General features: G+C 42.0%; 1 protein-coding gene across 1 annotated transcript in view; it reads left to right on the forward strand.

The window, feature by feature from the left end:
- The window catches only part of LOC146798084 (cytochrome P450 2G1-like), a 624994-nt gene that overhangs the window by 534539 nt on the left and 69636 nt on the right, over positions 1-20819 (forward strand). Inside the window, exons 6-7 of the mRNA XM_085625301.1 lie at positions 17400-17541; positions 18992-19179. Of these exons, the coding sequence (XP_085481427.1) occupies positions 17400-17541; positions 18992-19179 (330 nt within the window). The remainder of the gene's footprint in view (positions 1-17399; positions 17542-18991; positions 19180-20819) is intronic.

Below are 20819 nucleotides of genomic sequence, written 5' to 3' on the forward strand. Positions count from 1 at the left end.
TTGTGTGGCTATGGTGGTATAAGCCAGAGAATAGGTAAAGCAGAGCTTATATATCGGAAACAGACACAGGAGTCAGCCATGATAACCATGGTGGAGCAAGCAGTGGTGATAAAGAACTGCATCAGAGACCCCGCCACGCCCTTGAGCATTCACACGACTATGGGGTATGAGCAGATCACCCCACTATGAGTGTAACGAGGAAACACACAGAGATCTGCATGACCCAAAGCAAAAACAATCAGCCATCCTAGCTTGACTCCAGTGGTACGGTGAGCAGTGGACCCACATCTGAGCAGCAGGAACCAGTGTTGCTCCTACCCATGGGAGCAGCCAAATATGCTGCTCCCTGCATGAGGGAACAATCCTTTCATCTCTTTCCCTACCTGCTTGGCAGCAGGAAGGGGAACAGATAAAAACTCCACTCCCAGCAAGTAGGAGCAGTTTGACAGCTCCTGTTTACTGGGAGCCATCAAAGCTCCCACCAAGCGAGAGCAGATTTCTATCTCGGGTGGGTGGGCACCTTGGGAAATAGCAGTATCTGGTCGGGGGCAGGAGTCCCCAGGGCCATTATTGGATCCAAGAGAGGGGGGGCGTGAGGGCCCCCTCCATGAACTAGCACAGGCTGGCCCCAGGGAGGTGGTGGTCTTCATCATAGGGACCATATCTGGCCCCAGAAGAGGCTCCAATCCCTATTGTTAATAATTATTTATTCGGCCTTGGAAGGTTGTGGTCTCCAGGGCCCGGGGGGGTGGGGGTCTGAGCATCACTTCATCATCATTTATTTAGCCCTGGGGAGGTGGTGGTCCCCAAGGCATATTAAAGCCCCAGGAGAGGGGTCTGCATGGCCCCCTCTACTTTTATGGTAAAGACCCGGGGAGGTGGTGGTCCCTGGGGCTAAAAAGAGTGCTTAGCAGGCGGTCCCCTGTGCCCCCTCCTTCTTTTCTAATATACCAATCTGCCCTTAGGACCCAGCCCACCCAAGGGCATAAGTAAAAACAAGCGCAAGAGACCGAACTTATTTTTTTTTTTGCTGCATAGTCGTGACTCAGCATGACTTTGTAGCAAAAAAATGTTTACAATGCTTTTTTGCCCTGGACCCCAGCACCAAGGTGACTGGGTCAGGGTATGAGCCATAGTCCCAACATGACTGCCAACGCTTCCTGTTTGAAGTGTTGGCAGCCAATCAGATATCCACACGGTGACTGTCGGACACTCAGAAGACACAAGTCCCTACACATACAAATTTGGATTTTTAAAATTAACTCTAGAACAACTGAACAGAATTACACCAAATAACAGAAAGGTCGATATCTGGACCAAGAGCTAAGGTTCTGCCAAATTTAGTGTAACTCAATCCAGGGGTACAGGCTTTAGTTGTGTCTAAAATTCCAATTGGAAGAAACATTTTGGGCCCCCCTTTTTTCTCAGCCCCCTTTCATGAATCACCTTGAAACCTTTTATGCCCAACTGCACTGGGACACTTGTGTGGACGCACAATAGCAGGGTTAGGGGCCTGTGAGTGCAGCATTTCCACACTCTTTTCAGGTCTGATTCTCTCAGATATGGACAATGTTAAATCAAACAATAGCATGGGCCTTTGAACAGTGGTAATTCTGTAATAGTGGGCTCTGTAGCTCTGTATTTGATAGATTGTTTTGTACAGAGCCAACAAACTCAAAAAGGTTAATCAGGGATACAGGGTTTATCGTGATAAACACCGTTGTGGCTTAGGCACCTGACTAATGAAAGTACTGTGATGGTGTTTCCTTTAATTCCGGGGCTGTCTAAGATGATTTAAATCTATGAAAGAGCTACAATGCACCAGTAGTTACATCTATCAAAATCAATGACAGGAAAGTGGGTGGTATTAACATGAATGTATAAAACATCTATCTTTTCACAAAGCACATCCTGTCACCACCCACCACCGCAGCATCCTTTAATGTGGTTTATTGACGTGAAAATGATACTGTATCAGACACAATGTTTAACATACATTGGGCTCTCTCTCACAGGTGGAAGTAGGGATGTGGGGTGTGCTGTAGAACCTCCTTAAATAACGAGGCTGGAGTTCAGAAGGTGAATGAGCAATATGTTTTATAATGTAAAATAATGGATTTTTTTATGTGCACTTTAATGGTTTAAAGCAAAAACAACCGAATAAAGTCATTCTACACTGTGATGCTTTGCATTGAGTCACAAAAAAAAGAATGAGCAATAACTATGCCTTTACATTTTATTTTTATCTTGTCACATTTGCTATGTGTTTAAAGTCAGAGGCCAAACATCAGGCTATGTCTACTGATAATTTGCTACTTTTTTATTTTTTTTAAATGGACATTTGTTTTCTTTTTCTGACTAGTAAGTTAAAGTGTTTTGTAAAGTTATCTATTTGACAATTTTACTTGAGTATAGAGACTGTGAATTGAAAAGCTGTAGGATGTCAGTTTGTTTCTAACACAGTACAACATTTAAATACCTTTAAATGAATTGCGCAAACATTTAAATAAATATCAGCACTTAAGATAGTACGAATGAAGCAATTATTTTTGTAATTCTTGTGTGTGAAGGAAACAAAGATTTGAATAGAATCAAAGCATTCAAGGCACTTTATTTTGTGATGTGTAAATTAAAAATATTTGATGAAACTCATTCCACACATTGTTTTAGTGCCACATAGTTTTATCTGTATAACTGCAGATCAATGTGATTTTTTGGGTCATTTCAATAACGAATGTGCTGTCTATAAATGACACTTTTTAGTGATATATTTGCAACAGTATGTGAGACTCAGGGGGTCCATCATCATGTTCTTCAGGTTGGTCACATCACTTTGCATTACACCGCTGAAGGTCAGGGTTGGACTGGGACAGAAAATAGGCCCAGGCACCAAAGTAAAAGTGGCCCCCATTAGTGATTAGCAATATCATTCGACAATACCTACACTATGAACTTGAATGCACTCCCAAAATTCAGTTAACTGAAGCCTATCTTTTGCACTTATTGTCCAAGTTTTAGGAAATTTGGCATGTTCATATGATAACAGAAAGTGATTATATTGATGGAAGACGTGAGACAGTAGATTGCCTATAATATTTTGTGAGTACATAATTGCTCATAGTTTGGATATAGTTGAATGATGTTGCTAATATTGGAGAAAATGGACCGTAATTAGATACATTTTATGAAAATTAATTTGATTCCTGGAGTTAATGTAGAAATGTATAATTACTCACTTGAAAATTAATATCATTCAAAACATGAAAATATCAAATCAATTGAAAGGAGCATGTAATAAGGTCTTCCCATGTATGGATAGGTATTTCTACTATGTATGGAAACTTTTTAATGATATACAAATACAAGTATGATACGAAGTTGTTTGGTGACTGAGCATGAAATATTGTTGATACCTATAAATAATTGGACAAATAGATGCCTTTGAAAAATATTGTATGTGCAATAATTTGCATGTAATTAGTTTATGTGTAATTTTGGGGTTTTGGAGGGAGGGGTTGTTTTTATTTGGGTTTTTGGAGGAAGGGGTTGTTTTACTGTAGGTTTTGAGAGGGAGAAGTTGCGTAATTCAGTTTTTTTTCTGAAGTGGTGGGGCACTTTGCTGGCCAACCACTTTCAAAGGGTACTAGCAGCACCTGCCTCCATGTCATCTCAGTTTGGACCCAGCCATATGCAAATCAGCTTTCACCGTGCTCCTTTTGGGAATAGTCCTTCCAAAACGGCCAGGCCGGGTCCTACCTGAACCGGAACACAAGTATCATAGGACAGGTTTCGCCCTAGTTAAGGCTCTTTAGCCAGGTATAGCCTGGTTTCAGTGGAACAGTGAGCCCGGGACCCATGTATGGGAACACCCAGTGCACTTAGGTGGCAAATGCAAAAACAACAAGGTAATGGATGGAATACTTGAATTGATGTCAGCTACTAGTAATCACTTGGCCACATTCCTATACATCATTAATTTGCCTACCATGTTATCTCAGTTTGGATCCAGCCATATGCAGGTCAGTCTTGTCCCTGCTCCTCATGAGAACGGTCCACCCGAACTGCCTAGACAGGACCTCCTTGAACCAAAACATAAGCTAACCAGGATGGGCTTCTCCCTAGTAAGGGCTCTTCAGCCAAGTACAGCCTGATTCCAGTGGCACACTAAGCCCAGGACCCACAACTGGGCATACCCAGCACACTTAGAGCGGCTAATGCAAAAACAACAAGGTGATGAATTGAATGCTTAAATTAATCTCAGACACTGGCATACGTTAGGGGCTGTACCCAATCCATCATTCTGTTTGCCCACAATGCCACCTCAGCTTGGACCCAGCCATTAGCAAATCAGTTTTGACCCTGCTCCTTATGGGATCCGTCCAGCTCAAACTACCAGGCCCGGTCATCCTTGAATCAGACCACATGTAATCTATGACTGGTTTCACCCTAGTTAGGTCTCTTCAGCCAGGTTTAGCTTGATTCCAATGGCACAGTAGGCCTTGAACCCATGACTGGTCATACCCGGCACTCTCAGGACATCAAATGCAAAAATAAATAAGGTGATGGATTTACAGCCCTGATGAAGTTTTGTAGAGAGATATAAAGTGTTGGGTGGGCAAATGCTATCTGTTTTAATGGAGCTTTGATGAAGAATAAAGCTTGCAAGTTTTTAAATCTGTAACATCTTAGTCTCTTTATTGGATGTCACAAGATTGAATATGTTACCTTTTCAAAAAGGAATATTGGAACAACTTTAATTTAAACACATTTAAAATGGACTAGAAACTATACTAAACTTGATGAGTTCTTCCCCTTTGTAAAGTTTCTTACCATGTGCGGAGCTAAATTGTGCTGCATCACTGAAACGCAAACTTAATAAATGTACACTAAAATATAATATACTGTATTTTTATCTTGCTTGACCTGCTTGTTAATAGTACATATTACCAGTTTGATTCATTTAATCTTGTAATCTCTTTTTTACTATAGAACTGTGCATGTATGTAAAACTGATCCTGGTGAAGATGCGCTGCATTTACTATATAATGGATCAAAATATCAACCATCTCTCAGAATTTCATTGTAAATGTGGATTGTTAAATTCCGAACCTGTAGTGAGAAATGTTTATTGTACTTTTCTCATTGATTGACATATTTGTCACTCTATTCACTACATCTTTTTTGTCATGAATAGGATAGCATGAATTATTCTTTGTGAAGTGTTAGTAAAAGCATGGGTAAATATATTTGAGAACTATTATATTCATTATTGTAGATTTATACTATTGAGTAATGAATCTAAAGCGTAACCTTTTAATTAATCTTTAAGTAACTTAAAAGTGCTACCGAAAAGATTGCCATAGGGAATCATTTATGCTTTTGTCCATCTGTACCCAGATTATTCTTGAATATCGTGTGGTCTTATATTTTGAATCCCTGAGACACCACCAGTCATAGAAGCTGCCACGTATATCCTGGGGTAGCCCTTCCTCACACACCTCTGCTCCTCCGCTTTTCCTACTAATACTTCGTTTATCACACCTGTCACTTGATGCCCCTTTCAGTACATCTCTTCTCCCTAATGATATTCACCCTGTAAGTGATCTTTTGCCACATGGTCTGCTTGTCTCTGTTACTGTGTATGTATGGAAGGAGGCTGATGAGATGATCAAAGTGGTCCCCCACATTGTGACCAAGTCTGCCTCCTCCTCATTGGCAATTGTTCTCCTCTTCATTGATAGTGTCTTCTTCTTCTTTTTTTTGTAAAGTATTTTTTTTATTTTTTGATAGAGGCAGCATATATACTCTCAAAAAGAACAACAGGCTTTTGTTGTATAACGTATAGCTCACTAATTACTTGATCAACATACACAATTTTGCAAGCAAAAATCAAATAAAGCAGGGAAAGAACCTTATATAAGGAAAAACCTTAAAGACAATCCATAGCGAATAGAATCAAGTTTTTACATCATTTGTATGAATTTTCTAACACAGGACCATTCCCAGTTCATATTGGACCAGATCCTTTTCAGGTTTGTAACAGAATGAGGGCCTCTGGCCTTAGCCAAGGCCACTTCTGATTCATAGACCTGATGCAATATTACCCGTCTTTCCTTAATAGTCGGTGAGGTGGGATTTACCTATACTCTGGCTATACATAATCGGGCACTTACAATGATGATCGAGACTAATGACCCTGTGTGACTCATATAACCTTGCTTGTGCCCCAAAAGAATGTCTATGTCAGTTAGTTGAAATTTGTAACCAAAACGTTTGGTAAGAAGAGAGGACAGATCAGCCTAAAATAGCTTAAGCATTGAGCAGTCAGCAAACCTATGCTTTTCATAAGCTGCATACTGCTTGTATTTCCAACAATAAGATTTAAGAGGAGCTTGAGACGTTACCCATTCAGAGATACTGTTGTAACTTGCCCTTTAACTAGTGATACACCTGTGAAAATGTTAGGTGCATCACCAGAACCTTGGGGGGACAGGACAAAAGCAGAGTGGTGAGATTCGAGCTGGCTGTTGGTGGTGTCCTCCGGTGGGTATGAAAAAAACACTTAAGTTAAAGAAAAAACACAGTGTTCACTTCGTTTTGTTACTGGTGACGAACTACTGAGTCTAACGACACCTACCAAGGAATTGCATGAGATATTTGTTTCAGCAAATTTAAAGAAACCTCAGATTTAGCTTTCATGAAAAAAGGTTAGTGTTGGCTTTAACCTAACTTTGGAAGTGGTCTTTGTGCAAGAGAAGTAAATTGTGTGGAGGGTTTTAAAAACCACCAGCAGTCACTACTGAACACGGCTCGAGTGCGAGCAACGGTCCGGTGTAGGACGGTTGAGGCGTGACAAGACTGGCACTGTTTAGACTCAGCTCAAGGCGTCTGCTTGAAGGTGTTAGAGGGCTGGTTCGAGTCACGGTTGAATAAGGCATCTGCATGTGGGCATGAGTGGACTAGCTCAAGTTTCAGCTTAGTGAAGGCATTTGAATGCAACGTCACAAGGAAGCGTGTTGACGTCCCGTTGAGACAAGAACAAGCAATTGTCCAGCAACTAGAATGCACAGAGCAGCTCCAAGCCATCATTTGACTCACACTTAATAGCGATTGGGGGTGAGAAGATCTCAGCTGCAAGAAAGAAAGCTGTCTTGCTCCACACCTTGGTATTAAAGGGAGAAACATTTACGACAGTTTAGATCCAATACATATTGGAAGAGGGATTGGAGAACTTGGTGATGTCTATGAAATTACTATTTTGCAGGGGACATGGACAAGCTTCTGACCAAGATGGCCGTTTAAGCTTGAAGCTCTGCCGTCCTTAACAGGCTTCCTTCTCAATCCTGCAGTTATTACTCACCTCCCAGTGTAGGTGACATGAGGAGGCATACAGGCCGACGAGGCGCTGCAATCCTGGTGCACTAAATGCGGAGGAGCAAGAGGGAGAAAGCCGGCAGAGACGATGTGGTGCAGAGGCCTGTGGCTGCAGAGCGGGGATATGGCTGCTGACATAGAACACTGTGCACTGATACCCGGGGCCATCAGGAACTGCAGTGGCTGGCCTGCCTTATCTGCGGCGGTCCAATACATCAGAAGCAGAGGGACTGCGCTGGTTGGAGCTGCGGCTTGTCAGCGGAGGTAGGACCAATGGCCACCTACCTCCTGGGATGCGCTGGAGGTAGGTGGCGAAGATTTGCCCTGCAACTGCTGAGGCCTGCTTGGACTGCAGGTGCACCGCTACCCTATGTAAACCAGGTAAGCGTGGTCCGTCCTCTCTCCCCTGCCCCCTCTCAACCCCTGGAGGCTCTGCAATAGTGGGGAATGCAGGAGCTCCTGGTGCGGCAGCTACGGAGACTTGGTGGGCCGTCTGCCTCGGTGCATGTGTGGTGATTGGGTTGAAGCCCCTACCTCCTTGGCTTTACAGGAGTACACCTGCCCTTAGGCGATTAATGGGATCAGCCCTGTGTATACCCACCGGCACCCTGCTGTCCATCCGGTGCTGAGTGAACTGCAACACTGGCCGCTGAAAGGGACCTGGCCATAAATGTGAATATTCCACGATGGCTGTGCTGCACAATAAGCTATCTTTCTCTTTTGCCTCTTCACATACACCAAAACATACTGAAAAGGCCATAACGCGGGTGCCAACCTGAGAGCAGTTTGGGCACGGGATTGGGTGCTACATGGATGCAGGATACTACAAGTGGTATAGAATTGAAGACTGTGCAGAGCCACTCGTGCCCTGGGTCTCCCACATCCACAACAAAGCATTGTGAGGCCGGCATTGGACTGTGGTGCGTGGCAATCATAAGCAGTGCTGCATTATGTTTGATAAAACCAAAACCACAGCGGTTGCACAGGGGGCTTAGATGGCAGAAGGCAGAGTGGAGCAAGAGATGGTGCAGGGGTAGCCATCGAGTCGGGATGTGCTGCTGCAAGAGCATCGCTACGGCTGTTGAACAATGGAGGGTCGATTTGATGTTCTCAACAGACGGCTCGACACCATGCATGAGTGCATTGAAAAACATGACCACAGGCTGGAGGCAGCAGAGGGCCTGATTTCAGACTTGGAAGACGAGGCAGCACAAACAACCAAGAAAGTGGAAAGGCTCGAACAAATCATGAAGACAATGGCCTTACAAATGAGGAAGAGAGGGGCAGACAAAACAATATTCACATTCTAGAGCTGGCAGCAAGTACAGACACCGGAAGGTTGGACCAGTTTGTTGAGCCCTTACTAATTGACCTATTTGGAAGAGACCCCATCGCATCCACATTTGTGGTGTAGTAGGCAGATCGCTCCTTGGGGACTTGCCCCGCCCTTCGCTGCCCCCCTAGGCCTCTAATCGCCCGATTAGTGAATTTCCGCAACAGGAACACTTTACTACTACTGGTTCGTGAAAAGGGGCTACTGAACTGACAGGGCAAAATGCTAAACATATTCCCAGATTTCATGGCACTAGTACAAGAGGCCAGATGTAAGTTTACGGGAGAGAAGAGCACGCTACGCAATATGGGACTGTGATATGGCATGATCTACCAGGCACGCCTCCGTGTGGATGTGAGGGGCAAACCACGCATTTCTGATACACCGGCGGCTGCCCAATAGTTTCGCCGGCACTACTCGACGGATCAGGATGAGCACCCTAAAGATGATGATGCATCCTCGGAACGAAGAGCATCGTCAGCTACCGGTTCCTCGACTGAACACGCAGACTAGCAGGGAACGTTGTCTTGTCTATAATTGCCTGAAACACAACGTATAAAGAACAGTGGACTAACAATAACTGTGGGATCAAAATCAGCTGCTACACCTGGGCATCCTTTGGGTGCACCAGGCTTGCAAATATTGCATGCTATATCCTTCTAATGCTGGGCTAATGGAGGGAGTGTTGCCACCCCTCGTGTGTGATCGCACAGTCAGTTTGTTTACTTGGGGTTGTTAATTTACTTTTCTTGCACATAATGTGTTTTATGTTACCCCAAGGGGTAGGTTGTCCTTGGAATCAATACTTTGCAGATGGGTGGGGGTATGGGGTTGGGAGAGTTGTCCCCCATTGGGACTTGATGTTGATGACACGCTGCTTCACCGCACATGCATACCGCAACTTCAGACACCCCAGGCTCAACTGTAAAGCACGGCCCAAACACACTTTGACATAACACCATTTGCAGACATAAAGTTGGCAACCCGGAATATACGAGGGCTAAATCATCAAAGATAAGGTAAACTGGTCCTGCGTTATCTTCAAAGGCACCAGGTAGATATTGTGTTTCTACAGGAGACCCACCTGCCCCTGAGGAGATCTAATTCCTTTGCCGCAACATGTGGCCAACAATGCTATTTCCCAAGCTACAGTTCATAAGACAGGGGGGTGGCCATCCTTATCCATAAGCGGGTGACCTTCCATGTGTTACATGTCTAGGTGGTGACTTAAATGTGCTACTGTGTCCTGACTTAGATAGCACTGCCGGAATCCTCACACAAAGCAGCATCTGAGAAAAAAAATTACAAGACCTATGCCACACATTGTCTTTGATGGATGTGTGGCACCGGCGCCACCTATCAGAATCTGTGTGCACACACCATTTCACACAATATGATACGTGGTCCAGGCTCTATTACTGGCTGGCCTCCCCCAGAACCTTACCTTGGGTGATGAAGATGGAACATTTACCCCGTATGTTATCAGTTCACTCCCCAGTAACGCTCACGCTACGAGTCCCAAGGGAGGAGGGGTTTGAGCAAGTGTGGAGATTCCCAGGCAGGGCCCTTCAAGATGAAGTGTTTCGGGCTGAATTACGCAGTGCCATTGAGGATTTTTTTAAATTCAATATAGGTTCGGTGGACTCATGGGCTAAGCTATGGGACGCATTTAAGGGCTATGCTATAGGGGTCTGCATTGCCAATTGCCAAGAATTCAGGCATTCTGCGTGACTTGCGTACTACCCTAACACATATAGAATACAGTCTCACTGAATTAGAACAAGCACAATGAGATCAGCGGGCACCAGAATACACCCCTAGACATGCTGCCCCTCTGGCAGAGTTTCAGGAAGCAGCTGAAAGGGAGGCACACTGTCTGGGTAAATATGCTACTGCCGGGCAATCTAGGGAGGGGGAGCGACCTGGAAGAACATTGGCAAATTTCCTGCGAACCCCTGAGTGGGAACTCGTATATCACAGGGATGAAACTGATGGTACCATAGTCGACGACATGGCCGGCATCCAGTGCACCACACATTTTTACTGCACGTCACTCTACACCTCCAGGATCTCTCCGGGCTTGACAGACTGCACGCAGTATTTAGACAAAATCGCTATGGTGTGGATATCCAATGCACAGCAATTATTTCCTGCTGAGCCCTTCTCCGTAGAAGAGATACAGCAAGCTACAGACTCGCTTGATAGCAACAAGGCCCCCAGATTGGATGGCTTTCCGGCAGCATTCTACAATGCTTATAAGGATCTGTTGGCCCTCCACCTATTAGAGGTGTACAATGAGGCCTTGGAGGCTGGTATACTCCCCACAACACTCCAGGAACCTGTCATTATTTTGCTACTAAAGCCCGGGAAGGACCCGTAATCTTTCAGTTCCTACAGCCCACTCTCCCTGCTAAATATATGGATAATAAGATCTAAGCGAAGATGCTTGCCACTCGGCTCTCACTCCTGATGGAACAAATCATATCACCTTCACAATCTGGCTTTATCCCGCATAGGTCCACGGCGCTAAATCTTGGGGCTCTCTTTGTGGTCATCGATAGAATTGACCCATCGGTTCCGGTGGCAGTGGTATTACTCAATGCCAAAAAGGCATTCGACTCTCTGAAGTAGAATTCCCTACATGCTTTGGTGGAAAAACTTCGGGTTCCTGCAGGATTTGACACAATAATCTGGCTACTATACATACAACCATTCGCACAAATCCGACTAATTGGCACAATCACTGCGAAATTTCAGCTATCATGCGGCACCAGGCAGGGCTGCCCACTGTCGCCGTTACTTTTTATTATAGCGCTGGACCGCATCATGAGACACTTACATGCGAAACACATCCATAGAGGGCTGCAATTTAAGCCTGGACTGCTAGCTGTCACAGCATACGCGGAGGACATTATCCTATACATAAGACGCCCTAGTGTTAATCTGGCACCACTACTCAGTGAAATACCGAGATATGTGGCTCGATCCGGCCTCCAGTTAAACTAGAGCAAGTCTGAAATTTACCCTCTTACTGTCACAACACAACCAGAAGATTGTAAGAACCCCCTGACATGTAAGGAGGATACCACAAAATACTTAGGCATCCCCGTACATCGAGAGAAAGATCAAGTCCTTAGACTTAATTATGTCCCTGCAATGATCAGACTCATGGAGCGGGTGGCGCGCTGGATCCAGCTCCCGCTGTCACTGGCAGGACGGGTAGCATTGATCAAAATCATCGACACAAGCTGATTCTTTTTAAATTCATCCATCAAGCATACATTACACAGGCTATGCTCCATAGAATAGATCATAGCGCTCGAGTAACTGCCCTAAATGCCAGCACCCTGGGGCGGATTTTACACATTTGACATGGACGTGCCATAACGTGGTCACATATTGGAGCAATAATTTTTAAACACTATGCACTATGATTCAATCACAAGTCGAACTCATTCCATTAATGGCGCTGCTGGGTTATGTCCGTGAGTTCCCAAAAGCAGCGGGGAGATACATGACCATGACACTTCTGCTAACAAAAAGAGAGCTAGCAATATTCTGGAGAAGTGAAAACAGGATAGAATAGCTTGGATCAAGAGCCTGATGTACTGTAACACCAACAGCGAGCTCTATGCCAGCTTGCAATCGACTATATCTAGACCCCAGGATATTTGGCAGAATTTAAGGGCATACTTATTGTGAATTGATGCTGGGGAGGGGAACCAGGTGACACGAGGAACACCAGTGCCGTTCGGGTTGCTGTTCTAGAGACAGAAGACGTTTATGCCTGATGTAGAATTATGACTGGGAAAACCTTCTTCCATGTAAACAGAATGTACGGATGTCATGTTAATATACTGAGGTAGAATAACATAGGGTATGTATATACCACAAAGAAGGATGGAAATATGTAGGTGAAGAAATATACAATGTCAAAATGTGATGCTTATATCAATGGTTAAATCTAAAAATATAGTTTTAAAAAACAATTACCATGTTGCTATTTCAAACTCATTTTGGGCAACGACTAAATAGAAACATGGAGAGACATAAGTTTTTCATGGGGGTATAAGCTAAGGGAGAGAGAGTTGTTAATTAGTTGCCGGCCCTTAAGTCTCTGACTCAGACTTGTGAATTTGAGCAGCTAACAGATTCACACATACTGGACCAATTGGTGCAGTGAACAAATGACACCAGGATTCAAGGGAAACTGCTGGCAAAAAATTCGAAATTGAAGGAAGCAGTAAGCATTGTGTTGAACACTCGTCAAATTGGGTGAAGGAAATGCGCAGTGCTGTTGTGCCACATGATGGTGTTGCAGTTGTGAAAGGTGGCGATCCTGAAGGTATTGAACAAAGCATACAAGCAACAGTAATCCATAAGATAGCTGGGAAACAGGAGAATGTGCCTGGGAAAATTGAAAGGCAAAAGTGGAATATTAATGCTGGTCGAGATGCTAAGTTGAGGTGTCCAAAGTGTGGAAGTCAAAGTTATGGCCCCAATTATCCTTTGTAAGAAGTTTGAATTGCAGGAATTGTGGCAAAAAAGGACATTACATGCAAATGTGCAGAAATGCCAAAGTAAATTTTGTGGATGATGCAGTGACATACCCCAAACAAACTATTCTTCACATAAAGGAAGCTGAAGGTTGTGTAGTACAAGATGTGAAGGGTGTTGACTCTTGTGTTGTAAGAATGCCAAAGTTTGACGTCTACATTGGTAGCAAGCCTTTTTCCCTTTTAGTAGATTCAGGATCTCCATATACTCTGATTAGTGATAAGATCTGGGATTGTATTTTTGGGAAAGATAACATTGTACTGCTACCCCCAGATATCCATCCTGCATTGATTTGGTTGGATACTCTTTTCAGACCATTATGTTCAAATGTAGAGAAACCGTGGGGAAAGTATATGTAGCCAGAAGAGGTGATAATCTTTTTAGATGGCACCTTCTCAACAGGTTTAAACACAAGATAATTTTGAAAGCAAAAGCACTACCTATAGTGCACAATATAAGGAAGGTGCCAAACCTCATGGTGGGACCTTTACAGGAGGACCTCGACAGGCTACTTGAGATGGGAATGTTAGAGGAAATAGAGTCCTCCGAGTGGTTGCCTCCAATTGTTTTGGAACCCAAAGACAATGGTAACAAGATCAGGATGTGTGTGGACTTGAGGAGCCTAAATAACTGTATTTGGGTTGACAGACAGTCTCTATCCAACATAAATAAGGCCCTTGCGAAACTGAGTGGTGTGTGGGTCTTCAGTGTGATGGACTTGTCATCAGCAAACCATCATGTCATGCTACACGAGGGATCAAGTGCTTTGATCTTGTTTGTCACACCTCTGGGAGCATGCAGGTTTATCAGTATGCCTTTTTGGCCTGGCATCTAGTGCTGTGTGCTTCCAGTGATTGATGAAAGAGGTTTTAGCAGAGATAAACTCAGTCCTTTTCTTCCAGGATAATATACTTGTTTAATGGAAAGATAAATCTGGTCACGATGAGGTACTGAATAAGGTTCCATCAAGATTACAAGAAGCGAGGGCTCACTCTGAAAAGCTAAAAATTTTAATTCAGGGTTGCATCTGTGTCTTATCTTGGCCATTATATTTCAAGTGAAGGTATCAGCCCCAAAACTGACTTGGCAGAAGCGATATCAGAAGCACCCTCATTGATCAAAAAGGAGCAAGTTAAATGGTTCCAAGGTTTATTGGAATATTATTCAAAATGTATTTACAATTTTGGTAGTGTGGTACAGCTGTTAAGACTTTTGCTTAAAAAGGGTGCAGACTCTGTGTGGTCTGAGGATTTTAATAATGATTTCAACTAGGTTAAAAGTGGAATTGGATGTAGCCAACATTGGGGCACTTTTAAGTAGAAGAAAAAAACGATTTTAACCATGGAAACAAGTGTGAGAGGTTTGGGTGGTGTACATTTGCAAATGGTTGACAGCAAAGAGAGAGTCATTGGTTTTGGTTCATGCTCGCTCAGAGGAGTGGAAGAACCCTACTCTGTAATTGAGCTTGAGGCGTTAGCATGTATGTGGGCTATCAATCATTTTAGATTTTATGTGTGGGGTTTGCCTTTTCTAGTCAGAACTGATCATAAACATTTGGTCCACATGTTTGCATGCAGGAATGTTGAGAGTACTATACCCAAGATAAAAAGATGGATTGAGGGACTTTAGCAGTACAATTTCATTGTAGAGTACTTACCGGCGTTGAAGAATGTTCCTGCTGATTATTTATCCAGAATGCCATTAGACAAATTGGGTTTAGAGTGTACAAAAACGTCTTTGTCATGGGTAAAGGAACAAGCCCTTGACAAATCTGAATGGTAGGCTAGTGTTGCCAGTAATAACTCTAGGCGGATTGTGATGGACTTTGTAGTTGGTGGGTGGCCTGCGTTCATTGATGTTCCCAATTGTGCTAAAGAATTTTGGAATGTCCGAGATGAACTGATCATTATAGCAGAGAAGCTCTATCATGGGGAATGATTAGTTCCCCCTAATGATGTGCATGAGAACATTTTCAACTTGGCACAGGAAGGCCATCTTGGATGTAGTTTGACGAAGTCCAGGGTGAGACAATCTTATTGGTGGCCTGAAGTGGATCAACAGGTGGAGGAAGTAGTTAGGGATTGTATTCTCTGTGCAAGTAATAATAAGTCCAGGAAAGTTACAGCGACACCACTTTCACCTGTTGAGTTACCTGAACAACCCTGGACCAAACTAGCCATGGATATTGTGGGGTCTTTTGATGTATTGTCACCCAATGAGAGATTTGTTGTAGTTTTGGTTGACTATACATCAAAATGAGTTTCAGCCTGTTGCATGAGTTCAGTGTTTACTAAGAATATCATTGAATTTATCAGGGATATGTTTGCTTGCAAAGATATACCAGAAGTTATGGTTACTGATAATGGAGTACAATTTACCTCTCAAGAGATGGTAGAGTTCTTAAAATATATTTCCATTACTCACCACTGAACACCTCTCTATGCACCACAAACCAATGGATTAGTCGAAAGCATGAACAGGCGTGTAAGGGCATGTGCTCAAGCAGCTGTTGAGACAGGCAAGCCTTTAAGAACATTTTGCTAGAAAAGCTGAAGGTATGCAGGAATGCATCCAATTGTGTCACAGGCTGTTAACTATTCAATAAACTAAAAGGTAGAGTGGCTGGTTCTAAACTCACCCGGGTATGGTTGAGTGGAAACAATAGGAACATTGGTGGGTTTGATATGAGAGTGAAGAAATACCAAGAGAAGTATAAACAAAGGTATGATGCAAGAATGGGTGTGCCCAATTATGAATAGAAAGTTGGTGATATGGTGTATGTAAAGAGAGCTGTGTAGTTTGCAAAAGCAGAAACGAGATTTCTAGTTCCAAAGCGGATTGGCAAGGTTATGAAGAATGTAGTGATGTTAAGTGGTGGTGTTGTTTGGAGTATGCATTGACTGTCCAGATGCAGTGAGGTTGTGGGTCCAAGTGGTGGGAAGAATGTTAATGATGAGGGTCAGACAGAACAATTGTGTTGTGATAAAAGACCGAGGAGACAACCCTCGTATCTTCATCATCAAACTTTAGAGTGATGTTTTAGTTTCTTTTTTCTTCCATTGTTTTGTTATTTTCTGAGCTGCAATTGTTATTTTGATGTTTTCTTTTTCTCTTCTCTATTAGTTTCTCAGTGTTTTCATTTTTTCTTCATCATATGTTGAAGGGGACGATGTATTGTAACTTGCCTTTTAACGGTGATGCACCTGTGAGAATGTTTGGTGCATCATGAGATCCTTGAGGGGACCGGGCAACAGCAGAGTAGTGAGATTTGAGCTGGCTGCTGGTGGTGTCCAACGGTGGTTGTGAATAAACACTTAAGTTAAAGAAGAAACACTGTGTTCACTTCGTTTTATTAGACACGTTCCGGCATATGGTACAACATGCAGATTGTTCTGAAATGCTGAAGCTTAAGACTAACAGAAGTCACTGACCGGTCTAGAATTAATAAGGCATCCTGTATATTATTAGCCATTATCTCAGATGTAAAAAGCCAGCTCCATTTGGAGCAATTTGCAAGTTATCATCCTGTACCACTGAGATAAGTTTCTGATAGAATTCGCAAATAGAGATCCTATCAGACGTTGCATATAAACAGGACAATGTTCCCAGTTCAGCTTGAAGTTTCTGCCTATACAATAAATAATCCCTTACTTGTAACTACTTAAAAAAATGCTGGTGGAGTCCATATTCCTCTTGTAATTAATGAAATGTACGAAATCCCTGGTTATAGTACAGATGCCATAGGTTATCAATACCAACACGTTGCCAGATTTTCCCCATAGTATCATGAAATATAACTGGAAGCAGTGGATTAACCCATAGTTTAGTAGAATTAGGCAATGTAGTTATAGAGTATTTTGTGTGGATTTCCTACCGTACCCTGCTATATCCCTAACACTATGTGGGTGTAGCCATGCACAAAGTCACTGATTTTGCCCACAATATCCTATGCCAAATGCTGCATGTTCAGGTTCCAGTGTACATTAATTCATAATATTACATGTGTATGCTTGGTTAGTTGGAACAATTTTGAGACATAAACTTGTGTGAGTTCTTAATGTTATGCATGTATAAATATAATATATATCGCTTGTAGCTGTACCTTGTGAACATGGTCCTATTTTTTTATTAACAGGAAAATCAAAATGAGTCATCGGAGTTTCACATCAATAACTTAATTTCAACAATGATTGGCATCATATTAGGTGGAATAGAGACAGTCAGCAACACCATGAAACATGGATTTCTTCTTCTTTTGAAATACCCAGAAGTACAGGGTATGAGTAAAACAAAGTTTCTCTGTATAAGAATAAAGAGCAGTTGTGAAATGTAACAGTTGTTATTTTCTGGAAATGTATTTACCTACTTTAGCCACTGTATGGGCTTAGGAACTCCATTGCAGCTGTTTGAATGCTTGAGTTTTCTTACAACAGACACCATTCAGTTTAAATGTTTATACATTTAGGACTAGGAGAGTTCAAATCATAATTTTTTTTTAAGTGTCGTGAAATATCAAGACAATTGTGTATAATTATGCAAAATTGCACAAGTGGCTGGAAAAGCACTTTGATTATATGTGTTAAAATTTCACAGATTTCACAGGAGGGCATACCTCAACCAAGTAAAGTAATTCAGTCATACAACATAAGGGCTGGGCATTAGTCACACCTGAAAAAAATTTGGCTTGAACCAGTCTACCTTAAACAAATAAATAGCACACAATTGCATAGCTGAACATTTGTAAATTTCATTCAAAGCTTAATTAAAATTTCTCACTGACTTACTATGCTACACTTGCAAGTGTCCTCCTTAAGTCTCAGCTCCAGACAGCTTTGGCTGTGTAGTATATCAGAGATTGATCAAAGCTGACCTCCTTGTATATGAATGGATGGCTTTGTTGTCTATTTGAATTGTTTCCTCTTGGTTAAATGGTTTTCTTCCATATACCTCAGTATATCCTACCCACCCAGCAGCATATCGGTCTCAATGTGTAATAGTTGATATATATCCTTGCACTGCTGATGTTGTTTGCATGCTGGAAACTTTGTTTTTCTTGCTCTCCACAGAAATGAACATGTTTTGTTGCTCTCTCCCCAGTATGCTGCTTCCCTGTTGACTTTGTCCTAACCTCTCTCTCTGCTGATTTCCTCACACCTCTCCCACTCCTCCTTGTTTTCCCTATTATTTTACCGCCCATCTCTATCTCTCTATAATTGTAGTTTTACGTTTTGCTGCTGCATTATCAGGGATTGTCTATCTAAAATAGTTTTTCACTCATTTGAAGATGGCCACCCATCAGTGCACATGTGCAAGCATATGCAACGGGCAAAAAGAAATGGGTGTGTATTATTTGAACAGGTCCATTAAAAAATGAGTTCTACATACTCATTCACAGATGGATGCAGTGGAGGCGCATGCATCCATAGTGGGAATGTTTGAATCCATTTCCAAACTTTGAACAAACCCATTTAAAGATTCCTGCAAAGGATGCAGACTTATGCACGGATGTTATCTAACAAAAAAAGCCTTGCCAAAGCCAATACATTTCACTGCTGAGAGCTTTTGCCTTTTTCACTGCTTGTTCTGTTTGATATATAAGAACTTTTCAAAGGGATTTTCAACTGTTGTTTCTCATAAAGACCTCCAACAAATCTTTAACCTTGTAGGTGGAACATTTTTTTCACATCACAACTCTGACTTTTTTTAATTGTCACTTTCAAATTACAGATAAAATTCACGAAGAGATACAACGTGAAATCGGTCAAAACCGCAGCCCTACCACTGAGGACAGACCCAAAATGCCGTACACAAATGCTGTGATCCATGAGATTCATCGGTTCTGTGATCTGTTTCCAATGGGAGTAACCCATTCAGTGATGCACAACACCCAGTTCAGAGGATACACAATTCCAAAGGTAATATGCCTTGTATCATTGTATGAAGAAAGTGAACATTTAGTGAGTAATGTTGTGTTGTTTAAATAAAACAAACTCAATATATTTTCAGTCCAAATGATATCTTCTAGCTAATTTATAGAAAAGTATAAAGGCGTAACACTGTATTTCATCTGGGTTAATTGAAACAGTTTCCACAACATTTAAGACAGTAGCCCATTCTACAAGAATTCCACTGCGTTTGCATATTTGCGAAAGCCAGCACAAACAGCAAAAGGATACACTGTTCTTCATTAAACAGAACAATAGGACAACCTCCTATGCAGTGTGTACCTTTCCATTGTGCTCCTTTACTGAAGCACGTACAGCACACCATCACATTATGATTGGTTCACCTGTTTCTCTTTGAGAGTATGCATCTGGCTTTCAAAATTCGAAGAAGGGAAACCTCATCTTCCAACAAGTATAGGTTTACCGTCACATTGTAGCAATCATGTATTGTTTACTGAAGTTACAAAAGCTTAAAACCATACAGAATAACAAAAATGTTTTACATAAATAATCACACAAGATTCATATTATATGCAATTAAACACAATACAACTTAATAAAATGTGTAACCCTCAACAGAAGCCCACAACCAAACTGTCATCAAAGGCTGGGGTAGGTATTTTTTTCCTCTATTAACCGTCTGTAGCTAACCTAGTCAGTAATTCATCAGATAAATATTTAGAAACGGCTAAACGGTTCTGGAGTATTTACCACCAGAAAGTTCATAACATCTAGTCTTCATAGATGCAAGCCCAAACATAGTAAAATTTGTTTTAAAAACAGATTTCTTGGGGATCATAAAACTAAGTTAAAAACGATTGTAGTCTTCAGTATTACGTGGTTAGTCAGTCAGTCAGTCAGAAAATCTTTATTCGTCTGGCTTATTATGTGGTTAATATTGAACTAAATATTGAACTATGAGATATCGCAACCAAACACTGAGGACCATAATATTGAGAAGCGAAGTGCCTAAAGATAAGTATAGATTTATTATTCTTAACTCCACATCTGCATAACTTGTTGATAGAAATTAATCACCAAGATTCAATTTTATTATGTTTTGGCACTCCGAAGAGGTCCACATAAAAACAAAATACACAAATACAAATACACATTCTCAAAGTAAAAATGACAATTACAACATTTTCCAACGAACAAGATAATCAGCGACACATACCTCCATGTTTCATCAATAAATAGCTAAAAAACCTTTAAAAAAGTTAAAAATATTGAAGCAAAACATTTCATTTGGAGGAGTATATAAGGCCTGCAAAAAAGAATTAAAATTGAGGATACCCAATTGCAAGCATATTGATCTTAACCACTTCGAACGAAGTGGACGCAATGCAGGACATATAAACAGTACATGAGAACGATCCTGAGCAGACATATTACAAAAGTTACATGTGGGAGAGGACCCATGCCATTTTGCCAGAAGAGTATTTAGGGGCAGCAAGTCCTGCCTTAGGAGGAACCAAAATCTCCGAACACCATGTGGTAGATTCCAGGTGACATAGGGTTGTGCAAGCTTCATTGAGTATGTGTTTACAAGGAGATCACCTCCCCTCTTTACTAGCAAGGACTTCTTGTCCAACATGAAGCAAAGAGCC

The sequence above is a fragment of the Triturus cristatus genome, chromosome 9 (genome assembly GCF_964204655.1).
Source record: "Triturus cristatus chromosome 9, aTriCri1.1, whole genome shotgun sequence".
In the NCBI taxonomy this organism is placed as follows: Eukaryota; Metazoa; Chordata; class Amphibia; order Caudata; family Salamandridae; genus Triturus; species Triturus cristatus.